Here is a 14,828-nt window from a genome sequence, read left to right on the forward strand (position 1 = left end):
AAATTATTATTGTAACATGCTTGATAAGTAATGTAATGCAGATTGCATACAAGAAGTTACACCAATGATCAATAAACTATCTAATGCAATGAAAATACTATTAAACGTTGTTATAAAAACACCTCAAAAAGCCGTAAATGTCTGCACATAAGATAATCGAATTTAGTTAGACTGAAGGTAAATGAAAAGAGCTGAAAGAAGACGCTTTATGATCGAAATTGGTTTTCGTTGATACATTTTCTTGATCAGAGCACAAGGCAAATACCACAATAATACTGGAAATATCTTAAGACAGAAAATTAATTTTAACAGACCGAATTTGATTCTTTATAACCTAATTAGTTTATCGAAATTCATCCATATAAATTAATTGTATTTATCAACACCTAGCAAAAACCACGTAAGATAGAGGCAGGGAATATGGTACATACCTTCATAATGTGCCTAAGAGGCTCACTAAGGAACGACTATCAATTATGTCAGGGTATTTAGAATGTGATAGAAAAAGAATACGTGAATATAGTGTATTGTTTTTCAACAGGAAATTGCGAGTTAAGCCGCGGGCAACTGCTAGTAATTTTATATATTTTTTACTAGTACACTATAAGAAATTCAATATGAAACTCACCGCCACATCAAATTTTCCAAGATTTATCAACTGAGTTATATTCTCTTTGAGTGCCTCTTCGTCCTCAATAGTAAGTTCAGGGAAAGGTCTGTAGAGCCACTGTATCATGTTGGACTCAACCATTTTCCTCTTACAGCCAAACTGCGTAGCCAGCTGCCGTGCATTGAGAGCCAGAGCAGCCACTTTGTCTCGTTCTGACAGAGACAAGTAGCCGAGAGGCAGCACTCCCTGAGAAATACAATTAACAATTAGGTCAGATGGATCGTAGCTAGCTGCTGTGCGCTGAGAGCCAGAGCAGCCGCTTTGTACCGTTCTGACAGAGACAAGTAGCCGAGAGGCAGCACTCCCTGAGAAATACAATTAACAATTAGGTCAGATTGATCGTAGCTAGCTGCTGTGTGCTGAGAGCCAGAGCAGCCACTTTGTACCGTTCTGACAGAGACAAGTAGCCGAGAGGCAGCACTCCCTGAGAAATACAATTAACAATTAGGTCAGATTGATCGTAGCTAGCTGCTGTGTGCTGAGAGCCAGAGCAGCCACTTTGTACCGTTCTGACAGAGACAAGTAGCCGAGAGGCAGCACTCCCTGAGAAATACAATTAACAATTAGGTCAGATTGATCGTAGCTAGCTGCTGTGTGCTGAGAGCCAGAGCAGCCACTTTGTACCGTTCTGACAGAGACAAGTAGCCGAGAGGCAGCACTCCCTGAGAAATACAATTAACAATTAGGTCAGATTGATCGTAGCTAGCTGCTGTGTGCTGAGAGCCAGAGCAGCCACTTTGTACCGTTCTGACAGAGACAAGTAGCCGAGAGGCAGCACTCCCTGAGAAATACAATTAACAATTAGGTCAGATGGATCGTAGCTAGCTGCTGTGCGCTGAGAGCCAGAGCAGCCGCTTTGTACCGTTCTGACAGAGACAAGTAGCCGAGAGGCAGCACTCCCTGAGAAATACAATTAACAATTAGGTCAGATTGATCGTAGCTAGCTGCTGTGTGCTGAGAGCCAGAGCAGCCACTTTGTACCGTTCTGACAGAGACAAGTAGCCGAGAGGCAGCACTCCCTGAGAAATACAATTAACAATTAGGTCAGATTGATCGTAGCTAGCTGCTGTGTGCTGAGAGCCAGAGCAGCCACTTTGTACCGTTCTGACAGAGACAAGTAGCCGAGAGGCAGCACTCCCTGAGAAATACAATTAACAATTAGGTCAGATTGATCGTAGCTAGCTGCTGTGTGCTGAGAGCCAGAGCAGCCACTTTGTACCGTTCTGACAGAGACAAGTAGCCGAGAGGCAGCACTCCCTGAGAAATACATTTAACAATTAGGTCAGATGGATCGTAGCTAGCTGCTGTGCGCAGAGAGCCAGAGCAGCCGCTTTGTACCGTTCTGACAGAGACAAGTAGCCGAGAGGCAGCAATCCCTGAGAAATACAATTAACAAGTAGGTCAGATGGATCGTAGCTAGCTGCTGTGCACTGAGAGCCAGAGCAGCCGCTTTGTACCGTTCTGACAGAGACAAGTAGCCGAGAGGCAGCACTCCCTGAGAAATACAATTAACAATTAGGTCAGATTGATCATAGCTAGCTGCTGTGTGCTGAGAGCCAGAGCAGCCACTTTGTACCGTTCTGACAGAGACAAGTAGCCGAGAGGCAGCACTCCCTGAGAAATACAATTAACAATTAGGTCAGATTGATCGTAGCTAGCTGCTGTGTGCTGAGAGCCAGAGCAGCCACTTTGTACCGTTCTGACAGAGACAAGTAGCCGAGAGGCAGCACTCCCTGAGAAATACAATTAACAATTAGGTCAGATTGATCGTAGCTAGCTGCTGTGTGCTGAGAGCCAGAGCAGCCACTTTGTACCGTTCTGACAGAGACAAGTAGCCGAGAGGCAGCACTCCCTGAGAAATACAATTAACAATTAGGTCAGATTGATCGTAGCTAGCTGCTGTGTGCTGAGAGCCAGAGCAGCCACTTTGTACCGTTTCTGACAGAGACAAGTAGCCGAGAGGCAGCACTCCCTGAGAAATACATTTAACAATTAGGTCAGATGGATCGTAGCTAGCTGCTGTGCGCAGAGAGCCAGAGCAGCCACTTTGTACCGTTCTGACAGAGACAAGTAGCCGAGAGGCAGCAATTCTTTGAGAAAGTACAATTAACAATTAGGTCAGATGGATCGTAGCTAGCTGCTGTGTGCTGAGAGCCAGAGCAGCCACTTTGTACCGTTCTGACAGAGACAAGTAGCCGAGAGGCAGCACTCCCTGAGAAATACAATTAACAATTAGGTCAGATGGATCGTAGCTAGCTGCTGTGTGCTGAGAGCCAGAGCAGCCACTTTGTACCGTTCTGACAGAGATAAGTAGCCGAGAGGCAGCAATCCCTGAGAAATACAATTAACAAGTAGGTCAGATGGATCGTAGCTAGCTGCTGTGTGCTGAGAGTCAGAGCAGCCACTTTGTACCGTTCTTACAGAGACAAGTAGCTGAGAGGAAGCATTCTTTGAGAAGTACAATTAGATCAAATGGATTGTCAATCGTACTATGCAATTAATATTGCAATACTAATGAATTCCACATATAAAGAACACGTTATTCAGTTTATAAAGTGAACATCATCAAAACATCTACAAAATTAATACTTCCTGTAGGCCTAAGTAAGAATCAAGTATTAACTATTCCTGTGAATAATAACAAAGAACCATTTTGTTAATAATTTCCCCCTTCCCACTATCCAAGACTTCCAACAAAATTACAAAGATTGCATTGTTCATGCTATGTCATATGTTACCAGACAGTAGACAATGTAAGACAAGAAACGCACCACAGAGTGGACTGGTATGGGGACTCCCACCAGCAATGCCATGAGGGGGCACACATCGGCCTGTGCTGCGTCTAGTCGTTGTAGGTTACGCAAGTTCCATCTCACAGGAGTGCGAGGGTCAGGTGTCTCCAACAGGAGGGGAGAGCCGACTCCTGCACCCCATACAATCAGCGGCACCTCAGTCTCACTTTGTGATCCAGCACCGTGTGATCCTAAACAGTCACGTATCATGGAAACTAAGAAAATATTTTTAAATATAAATTTTGAATATTTCAATTTTTTAAGCAGTTGAATTATATATTTTTTCAGAAATATATATATATATATATATATATATTTAAAAAGGAGAAAATTTCCATCAACATGAATGTTTGTTTTCTTAAAACTGTAGTAGTTTTTTCAACAACACAGAACCAGTTACATGTTGTCTTCTGCCCTCTTAGTCTGGTTCAAGTGATCTAATTGGAAACGAGCTTGACGATTTATAATCAGTATAAAAAATAGACTATGTAATTTCAGTTATGTAACATATATTATTAATTTTCCTTGCAATTTTTTATGCTGGCAATATTTTTACATATACTAAATTAGACTTAATATATAAAGTGAAATATGTACAGAATGAACAAGACCGCCTGGGACACTGTTGATTTTAGCAGTATAACAAGTGAAGATAAAAACTCCGTTTCAACAGAAACCCCTACCCCCTCCTATTTTGTGGCTAAGGAACTTGATACAATTATTTTGAATCCCTAATAGTTTTTAGGTTATTTTAACACCCTGTACACCCCGGTAAGATAAATTGAAAATATTGTTTTGAAATTATCTGTGTCAAGAGACTTTTAAAATGAGGTACCACATGCCCTACATTTACATTAAATAATTTCCCACAAGCAACTCCTCACAATCCAAAAATACCCCTTGCAGATTTTTTGGGGGCTCAGAATAACTTTGTAAATTATTCCAAATAATTTTATAAACTAGGGGTTCAAAATAATTGTACTGAATTCCTTGGCCACAAAATAGAAGGGAGGAGGAGGTTCAGTTGAAACGGAGTTTCTATCTTCACTTGTTATACCGCTACAATCAGTGGCACAGGTGGTCTGGTTCACCCTGTATATATTAAATTTATATATTTTAGTATCTGCAAGCCTAATTTAGTATCTGCAAAAAACATTGCCTGCTTCAAAAACTTAGAAAACTAGTAATATATAATATATAACTGAAATTACTTTTATACTGATTATATAACATCAAGCTTATTTGCAATCAGAGCACTTAAGGGCTATATTCTGAGCCAGACTAAGAGAGCAGAAGACAACACGCAACTGGTTCTGTGTTGTTGAAAAAACCACAGCCTCAAGAAAAGCTGGGTGAAGAGCTTTACGACACGATATCAGGACATTAAGTATTTTTGTTGAACTATTATTAAATTATGATTTAAGTTACATAACAAGAGAATTGAAATACATAAATTATAATGCTAAATGTAAGATTCATGAATTTTTGCTAAATAAACTGATTTTTGAGATTTGTTATCAATGGCTTCTGTAAACATGAGTAATTTCTTACACTTCTTTCTCAACTCCATATTAAATAGGCCTTTTTATATTATTAAGTAACTTTTTTATTGTAAGTGAGCTGTTTATGAAATAAAACATGTTTTACAAGCAATTTCTGTTTAATTTTTAAGTCAGTTTTTTCAGGCATTCACCTTACAAATCAGAATATTTTGTAATATGGCATACTAACAACCCTGAATGTGCCAGATTACATTCTTCTATGGTTAGATAAAGTTATGGATTAAAATATGTGCATTGAATATCTGTAATAACCATGATATAACCACATTACATTATGGTATAAGCATACCCCAATCCGTCATTCCATGGTCAGATGTGTACACAAAAGCAGTTCTGTTGTCATAGTTGAAAAACTCATTTAATAGCTTCTCAATCCTCTCAACACCACTGTCCACTACATTGATGTTGTCTTTGTATTGTCTGAAATGATAAAAGATAACCATTAGACAAATCTTAGAGTTAAAAGTGTTACATAGCTTATTTTTAACAAGTGCATCTATTTTACCATAGCACCTTAACTGTTTTGATCTTTTTTCAATTTTTTGTATTTGATATTCTTTTTAGTAAAAGAAAAGTAGAAAAACAATTTGTAAAAAAATTTTGTTTTCTAACATTATCTCATTGTAGGCGCTTGACTGGAAAAATGGTGAAAGAAATGTTCTGACAAAACACCCAAACCAGAGGTTTTATAGAAATCTTAAAAGATATAGTCCTTACTGACTCACTGATGATCAAAGCCAACTACAAACTATAATAGTAGAAAAAAGGTAGATTAAAACTATAAACTCAGTACTCCACCCCACTAGCCACTAAAATTGCAAACATTTTCATAAGAAATGTATGGCATATACACAGGGTGATTCATGAAGACATGCAGAATCTGTGGGACCTGTACATATTAAAATTAGGTAGGTTAAGGAACGAATTCTATTGTTTCCTAAGGTTTTTGACCTGATAAATGGATTACAATAGACCTCAGAACTGTAAGTTAAGTAGTTTTTGAGAAAACCAGAGTCAAATGCAAAAAATCAAGTGAAAAACGTGTTTTTTTCATGTTTAGGCAACATTACTTTTATTTCACCAAGAAACATATAAATCTTTAATACAACTTGTAGAACATTTTATTCTGAACAAAGCATGGTGTAAATAAAGTACACAGAGAGCGAATATTTGTTTGATTAAACGATTCATAACAATACAAAGTCAAATTAACTAGAAAACATTAATCTAAACCTATTTAACTAAATTACAGTAAATTTCCAAAAGTATATCTGCTGACTTCAATGTATTTTTCTGCTTTTTTAGGATGGCTTATGTTGCTTTCTGTAGTTTAACAAGGCTTTCTTTTAACTGTGTAAAAAAGCTTTATTAATATGTCTAAGTAGCGCCTCACGGGAATTAACTTTCGTCCTCGTAAATTTTCTCCTTCATCTACCCCCATATACAAAATTCCAAAGACATACGGTCTGATGACGTGGGTGGCCAGTGTATAGGAACTCCACGACCGATCCATTTATTTGTACTGTTAATTCAAGTAGGTGGAAACAATATTTGAAAAATAAGGTGATGCGTATTTTATCTTGGAGGTACAGCTGGCATCGCGTTGCAAGAGGAACATCTTCAAGCAATGTTAGTAATTTTTCTTGAAGAAACTGTAAGTATATTTTACCTGTTAAGCACTCTTGAAAAATAAACGGTCCAATCACCAGATCATGAGTAATACCACACCATACGTTAATGCTAAAACGTTGAAAGTTACATTCAATTGTTGCATTAGGGTCCACTTCCACCCATGAACGTTGGTTTTGTAAATTGATGATACCATCACAAGTGAACTGTGACTCATCGGTAAATAAAATATACTTAAAGATTAGACGATCAGTGTTTAACAAAATGTAGTAATCCAAGCGATGGACATTGTCTCCTGGGTGTAAATAATGTATTTTTTGCTTATGGTAGGCATAAAGCTGGTTGTTATTGAGTGTTCTCTATACTTTACTTCGTGTAACCCTGAACTGTTTAGAAATACACCTTGTACTAATACCTAAACTATGTTCAAAAGTAGCACCGATGTTTTCTTCTAGAACAACAACATGCTGGCAAGAGCGGTCACACTGCAACTTTGCACTAAGAAGTGATCCTGTTTCCTGTAAATAAATTTTCATTTTACCTTATAATAAGATGAAAATCATATTCCAACAATATTAAAATATTTTTAGCTTGAGATTTTAATCTCAAGCTCAAGGTAACAAGAAAATACTCTATATTTTAAACATTTCTTGGCTGTGATTAGGAGTTAGGTAATCAAATTTACCTGGAATGAGGTTTACTAGCATGGCCAGCGACATCGGGCCCTAGTAAATGGAGAAAGAACACAACTCCCTGCTGATTCAATGAGTTGTTCAAAGTAACATTATGCCTAGCAGATTGAAGGAACTCTTCCACTCTGTCAAATACCCAAGTATTAAGCTTGGTAGAGCCGTATCCAGAGAAATCTTCATCTTCTGCATTATAGCAAAACGTGTGAACCTTGTTCTCTACTGCTCCTGAAGAAGAATGGTACAAGTCAGATATAAATTTAGATCTATTTAAACATACTATAATCAACAAATAAATTCAAATATTTTCATGGTGACACAGTAGGTTTACTGATCATACTGTACTGCCTACTTTTTATTTCTGAGCTTGTTATGTCTTAATTCTAAAGTGTTAAAAAAATACATTTTCTCATATACTATCAAGTTGGACAATTTTATATTATAAAATACACCATTTGAATAAGTAACAAAATTAATATACTTCTTAACATATGTTTGGAAAATTATATATACTACTACACCTTAAAAAGTTAAACAAACCTCATAGTTTCAACTTAAACTGGATTGTATTCCAAACATCTTAAGTGTCCAGAAATGTAATTCTGTAGTGATACAATGTTTGTTTATAAAAAATCAAAGTATTTAATCAAGAAATTATATTATTAATTAAGATTATCAAGAATGAACAACAATAATATCTTAAAAATATAAGCTGTCACAAAGGTAAAACAATAATAAGAAACAAATACAGTAATGTCTCTTCAAACCCTGCAGAAACAGGGATATAGATATATGAAAAACATACAACATTACCTATGTACTTATAAGAAAGTAATGTGATAGTAGTATAATATAACTGTCATAATTCTGATTCACTTTACACCAAAAAAGTGCATATCTTATATATAGTATTTTTTTATGTAAACAAATGCTCATTGGACCGAACATTAAGTTATTTTGTACATCAGCTCTTATCATAAACACAATTTGATTGAAGTTAGTGAATAAAGCTGTGTGATGGTGTTATACTTATTTACAGCGGGGGTAATAAGTAGACCAACAAGTAGTCAGGACAATCTATAAAAACCTTCTCAAGTAACCATATTATCTATTTTGCACATTTTAAAACTTGTAAAATATATACATAAATGTTTTAGCAATATTTATGTAAAAATGAATCATCAGTGAGTGGTAGCTACTATCAAATCCTACAGTGGTAGCAGTGATTTGATTTGAATTTATAAAGTAGGGGGTTACATGAAAAAATATCAGCCAAGCCCTTACTGAATAATATATTCATTAGTGGATTTATATATATTATAATTTACTGACACACAAATGAATTTAACTACTAGCACAAGGAGTATTAAGGCCCAATGTGGTATTGATTTGTACATAGAAGTTTAAATTATTGGATTTTAGTGTTATTAATAATACCTAGTACATATCAGTGCTCTTTAAAACTACAAGTTTGTTTTGATACCTTTCTTAAACATGGGTAAAATATCAGGGCTTCCCCATGAATAAGTGACTTTGCTTCGATTGAACAGTGAATCAAACTCGACCAGGTTGTCTTTCCATCCCTACAACAACAAAAATACTGTTTGTTAAAATCTTGTAGATAATTGAAATACAATGTAGTTGAAAGGTTCCTAGCATTGTTACTTATATATTGAAGCAGTGATTACAGGTGGATGCTCTTACTGTGGTTGGCAGTATTCCTAGTTTAAGCACAGAACCATCACCACAACAAATTAATTTTTTTCTGTTAATGATACTTCCTGATAAAGACCTTTTTATTCATTGGATTTTGAAATGTCATCTTTAGAGCAAACAGCTAACAACAAATGTGTGTTTTGATTGTAAAACCACCATCCAAGAATCTTGAAATACTGAAGAAATGATTGAGGATGTGACGTAAAAACAGCAATGTGAGTGGAATAAATGTTTTTGGAATGTTTAAAGATTAATTTGATGTATAGCTTATTGAATAATAATAATACATATTAGGTATTAACCGAATTATAAAGTTGAAATACAAATGTTGGCTTGCCGTGTCTGCTCGGGCACTTTGAGAGAACGTGAAAAATGGAACTTTTTCCCTATACTTTTACCACGGGAAATTTTGTTTAGGAATAAGTTTGGCTACATCACTGGGTTCAGAATTTCTTTTTCAACAAGATCATCTGCTTGAAGCATCTGTTCATTGTTATATGTTGTCAAGAAACATACTAGTATTCTGTTGTTTCTCATAATATGTGTTAGTAACAAACTTTTCCTTGTGAAGTTAGCCATCAAGTGGTATAGATATCTTCAACGAATAAGTAAATTATAAGTGTTTATTTTGTGAGCAAACTTTATAATTAATTTCGAGAGGACTATGGCCACAATAGTAATGCACTGGCATTACTCATTGTGTATTCTAAACTTGTATTTTTGAATTCTAAATTTGTATGTATACTATACAGTGAACAATGGTTTTATTTGTGATTCATTTATTGGACAATAATTTAGTAACATTTAGGCTAAAATTATTATATAAAAATCATTATAGTCAGGCCTATGTCTAGATTAAAAATACTGTTTACTTCATTATTTTTATTTATTGAACACTATGTACAAATTTTACAACTTTTATTTCTTGAAAAACACTTCTTAGGATTTACAACAAACATTTTTATATAAACCTATAAAATAAAAACAAAAAAATATATTTTTATTTTCAGAAATGTTACGCTTTACACCATAGAAAAGATCTCAAAATATAATACTTACTTACTTACTGCCTGGGCGTAACAAATCTCAGTCGATTCTTTGCCTCGTCTATGAGCCTCTTCCACGCCACCCTGTCTTCCGCCAGATCCACAGACCCTCCACACCGGGTCACATCTTCGACCACTTGATCACACCATCTTATCTTTGGCCTACCCAAAGGGCGCCTTCCTGTCGGTCGGTACCGCCTGGTAGACCTCTTTTAACCTTGTGCCCTCCTGTCTCCGATGTACATGTCCTAGCCAGCTAATTCTCTTTGCCTTCACCAAAGCCACAATATCAGGATCTTGGTATACATTGCGTAATTCTCTATTTTTTCTTATTCGCCACACCCCTTCATCACATATTATATAATATGTGATGAAGCATAATATAATATATAATAAGCATACCTAAAATATCTAAAAATGTTAGAATGTGCATGTCATTTTTTGTAAAAAGAAAATTTCACTATTTACCAATTAAATTATGTTGGGAAAGTGGAATTTTTTGTTATGTTTTGCATAAAAAACCCTTTTTAGACATTTTGTATATTTTTGAAAAGTAATTAAAAAATGTTATTTATATTTTTATAAAACTTCTCTTTTGGATATTTTTGTTTTACTTTTTGTTTTTTCTTCACTTGTGATAAAAAACCAAAACCTAAATTGAAATAAAAAGATTAATCCCACTCCATATAAATGTTTCTGGTTTAGTACTCAAAAATAAAATACATAATAGTGTATACTTACTTCAATGATTTACATTCTATGTACATTTGAAAGAAGGTGTGCACAACTAACAAAATAGTGCCTCCCAAATTATAGGAATTTCAACTGCCAGATCCAGGGTAAATTATACATTTCTAATTAACTTACAATAGTTTGAATGGATACTTACAGTGAAAACAGCCGATGGATCCTCATAGAAACCAGCAATTAGTGCAATATGACCTGGTCTAGACTCGGTGGGTACTCGTGAGTGTGCGACTCCCCATACCCCTCTGGATTCAATTATTGACCTATAGACAATAACAAAACTTTTATTTTTGCTGAGCTTTAACAATAGACTTTCATATTACACTTGGATTTGCTGAAAATACTATTTTTCAATAAAAACCGATTTTGATCAAGACCAAGCCCACGGTTATAGTTCACGCCCTAAAAAGATAATTATGTGACTTCTGTGTAGTACTCATAAATGTTTAAAACTATTGAAATATTGAAACTAGTAAAAATTAACCTGGATATCTCAGTCAAGGAACACTGTACACTATATGACTTTCCCTATTAGAAGGACATAGGTGATAGACCTGGCTTTCCTCCACTAGCTAATAAATACAAAAATTGATTGCCAGGAACTTCTTGCTTTGATAGGTCTTAATTTGCTGAGGAGTGACCAGATCAAAGGAGTTCAGTCCGCCATCTATATCTACCCCATTACAATTGTATGGGTTATGATAAAAGATAGCAGCATAATTACTGAGATCCATACGTTTGGAACAGCATCCAACTGCTTTAAACCAAGATTTCCAAGTTAAAACCCTAAATTAGGATTGAATATTGACTTAATACCAAGTACAGCATTAAAACTATTGATTATTCATTGTTAATTTATAAATGAAGTAATATTACATAGCACACTTAAATCCTTATTAAACATAATCGACTTCTTATATTTGCATGATGAATAAAATATGTTCATTCTTCCAATGTTTAGATGTTTTTTTGAAATTAATTTTTTTAACACATTGGCATTCGGTAGCCAATACAGTGTCCAAACAAGCTTGAACAATCTCTAGCAAATGTATTAATATTTACTGACTCATTCTCCTGGTTAACTATTTACTTAAATCGAAGCTTGGATCACATGGCTACATCAAATTCAGGAACAGTGATTTAGGAAGTGCACACAATATTAAGCTTGTAAAATACTCAAATCCACTGACTTCATGAATTAGTGGCATAGTACAGAATGTATTATTAGTTTATTGTTATTTATAATCTACATGTGAGCAATTAATATATTTTATTTATCATACAAATATAGAAAGAATGACTATACTTCAAATACTGATCATTTTATGAAAATTAGTATTAACCCCTATAACAGCACTTAAACTCAGTAAGAATCCTAAAGTATAATGGAGTTGTGAAATTTGAGACTTTGCTGCTTATAGGTAAGTTTGAATTATCTTACTAGATATAAAATCGCACTCACTTTTGAAGCATCTTTAACACTTAAAGATAAATAAACAAATCTAGCCTATAAATATTTAACAACTAAAAACCCATCTTCCTATAATTTACTTTTAAATACAAGCTATAGTTTTAACAGGACAATCAACATTACATCTTACACACCATCTAGTGCAATGAAACCTATAAGCATTGAACTCTTTTTCATGTTGAAATGAAATAAAATTCTTTATTAGCCCAAGAGAACATGTTAGCTACAATGTTAACTTATAAGGCTCGTCAAATAGATAAGACACCTAAATACTAATATAAATGAATTATGTATAAACTAACTATACTAATTTTCAAAATAATTTTAAGTACGGCACATCATGGAGTCAATATGAGTTCAATGGGGTCGACTGTTACTAAGTTCCTGGTGAATCCGACCTAAAATCATGAAATGTATATATTTTATTTGGGTAGGGTACGATAAGCGGACCCGGTTTTTTATATCGAAATTGGAAAACAATATTACTTAATCATAACCATCGATATAATCAATCGATACTGATTAATTATTTTGAACAATTAACTTGAATAATCTATATTAACAGCTGTAAAAACTTTCAAGTAATACGCGTAAGGTAATATTTCAATTTTACATAAGTTAAGTAACATTTGATTATTAAAAATGGCAGTCAATTTTAGAAAACTACACGACATTGCTTTGAAAGATGATAAGACATGTTTTACATAGCTTCAACATGTTGGACTCGTACCGAAAAACCCATTATATGAAATTTATGGGAAAGAAACAACTGTAACTGTGAGAGGAGCAAATATGGTCGTCTTCAGTTTTGCTAATTTTGGTTATAATAATTTGTTTCATCACTGTAAATATTAAATTCATATTTTTATTTTAAACACGATTGTTATTGAGGACTACTATAAATACTTTTATATCGATTGATAGTCTAGGATTTGAGATCTGAATATTAGGTATCGATGGTTACATTCTTCGATATAAAAAATCGGGTCCGCTTATCGTATCCTACCCTTTTATTTTCCAGCAAATATTTTTTAATGACCCTTTTGAAAGGATTTAATGTTGGAATCTGCTTCCACGTTATTGCTAATTTATTGAAAAAATATTGGCTTTTATAAGAAAATGATTTTTTTAAACTGGGTAGTTTTGTGTATTGGAGCTGGAATAGCATTAATGTTCCGTGGAAAATGATTATGTTACCAAGTCCAAGACATGTCAGTTGCATGCATTAAACACAAGCTATTTTGGTATTTTACATGGAATAGATGGAATATATAAGTTGTATTAGGGTACATACAGGGTATAGTATAAGGGGATATAGGCTAGTTTTAACTTATATATCAAAATTTTAAAACGATATTCAAAATTATACTGATTATTATAATCAAACAATAATAATTAATTTGAACAATAAATACTAACTTTCTTACCTTAAGTATGGTGAAAGATGGTCATTAGTAGGCTGGACTGAGAATATAGAATCTGCTCTTAACCCATCAGCAACAAACAACACTAATCGTTTAGCTGGTGGGCCTACATTATTGTTCAAAACAGGAATATTATTTATAATTGGTGATTTGAAATAAATGTCAAAAACTGACAACAAAAATACAATATGAAGTAAAAAACCCATATAAAATTACTCTCATTTCAGGCTCATATCATGGAAAAAACAACAAATTTGGGCGTTTATGGCCGATTTTCTACAATCAGCTTATCAACCAGTTATTCCTATCATATAAATGGATAGGTGGTGGTTTATCTTGATAAAGGAACATCGATTGAAATGCAAACACTTCAAAAATCACAATCACTACCACAATTTTCACAGGTGTGTCAGTGACATTAGGGTTATGTTTACATTATTTTACTTCTTTATTTGCATAAATGCAAGCTTCTGATTTACTACATGCTGCTTCGCTGTTTTAAATTCGGTGTGATTGTTTCGTGATTAATTATCTCATTTCACCGTAGCTGGATTAATAAAATAATTCAAGTGATTATATATAAAATTACACATGTATACATGATATGGTGGAGAGTACGTGAGAGCTCGGGTGAGGATGTGAGATTTTGAATTTAAGACAAATTCCTTAACAACTTATTTCCAGGTACTTAAAAAGCTCTTCAACACTGGAGCCATCTAGAGTTGTTGTCTGTCTGGAGGTCAGCGAGGAGGAGCCAAACAATCAAGTTCAAATGTCCTGGAAGGTCGTTGCCGTTTATTCTCGACCTCGTGCTGTCGGCTTAGATCAGTTGCTGTGGAGACAGAGATTCTTAAAAAGGTCTGGAGCGGTTACTACTATGAATTTGAAACTGCACCCGACTGAGAATATTGGTATACTCATTAGGTTTGGTGAATCATGTTAGGTGCTCGGTAATTGCTTGTTCTCATTCGAGCTAAGGCCCTTTGGCGACTTGCACATTTTACTGTCGAACACTTTCACACTTAATACAAAATAGCCTATAAGTACAAAAGCCTAATTAGCATGTGTTTACTCTGCATTGA

At 34.5% G+C, this 14,828-nt stretch overlaps 1 protein-coding gene across 1 annotated transcript in view; it reads right to left on the bottom strand.

Annotated features, from left to right (window-relative positions):
* Positions 1–14,186, bottom strand: part of LOC124355072 (GPI ethanolamine phosphate transferase 1) — a 37,579-nt gene extending 23,393 nt beyond the window's left edge. Inside the window, exons 1-7 of the mRNA XM_046806000.1 lie at positions 13,750–14,186; positions 10,994–11,114; positions 8,826–8,925; positions 7,339–7,570; positions 5,314–5,444; positions 3,442–3,653; positions 629–856 (exon numbers count right to left, since the gene is read on the bottom strand). Of these exons, the coding sequence (XP_046661956.1) occupies positions 629–856; positions 3,442–3,653; positions 5,314–5,444; positions 7,339–7,570; positions 8,826–8,925; positions 10,994–11,114; positions 13,750–13,952 (1,227 nt within the window). The 5' untranslated portion in view covers positions 13,953–14,186. The remainder of the gene's footprint in view (positions 1–628; positions 857–3,441; positions 3,654–5,313; positions 5,445–7,338; positions 7,571–8,825; positions 8,926–10,993; positions 11,115–13,749) is intronic.
* Positions 14,187–14,828: the final 642 nt, after the last annotated feature.

The sequence above is a fragment of the Homalodisca vitripennis genome, chromosome 2 (assembly GCF_021130785.1).
Source record: "Homalodisca vitripennis isolate AUS2020 chromosome 2, UT_GWSS_2.1, whole genome shotgun sequence".
In the NCBI taxonomy this organism is placed as follows: domain Eukaryota; kingdom Metazoa; phylum Arthropoda; class Insecta; order Hemiptera; family Cicadellidae; genus Homalodisca; species Homalodisca vitripennis.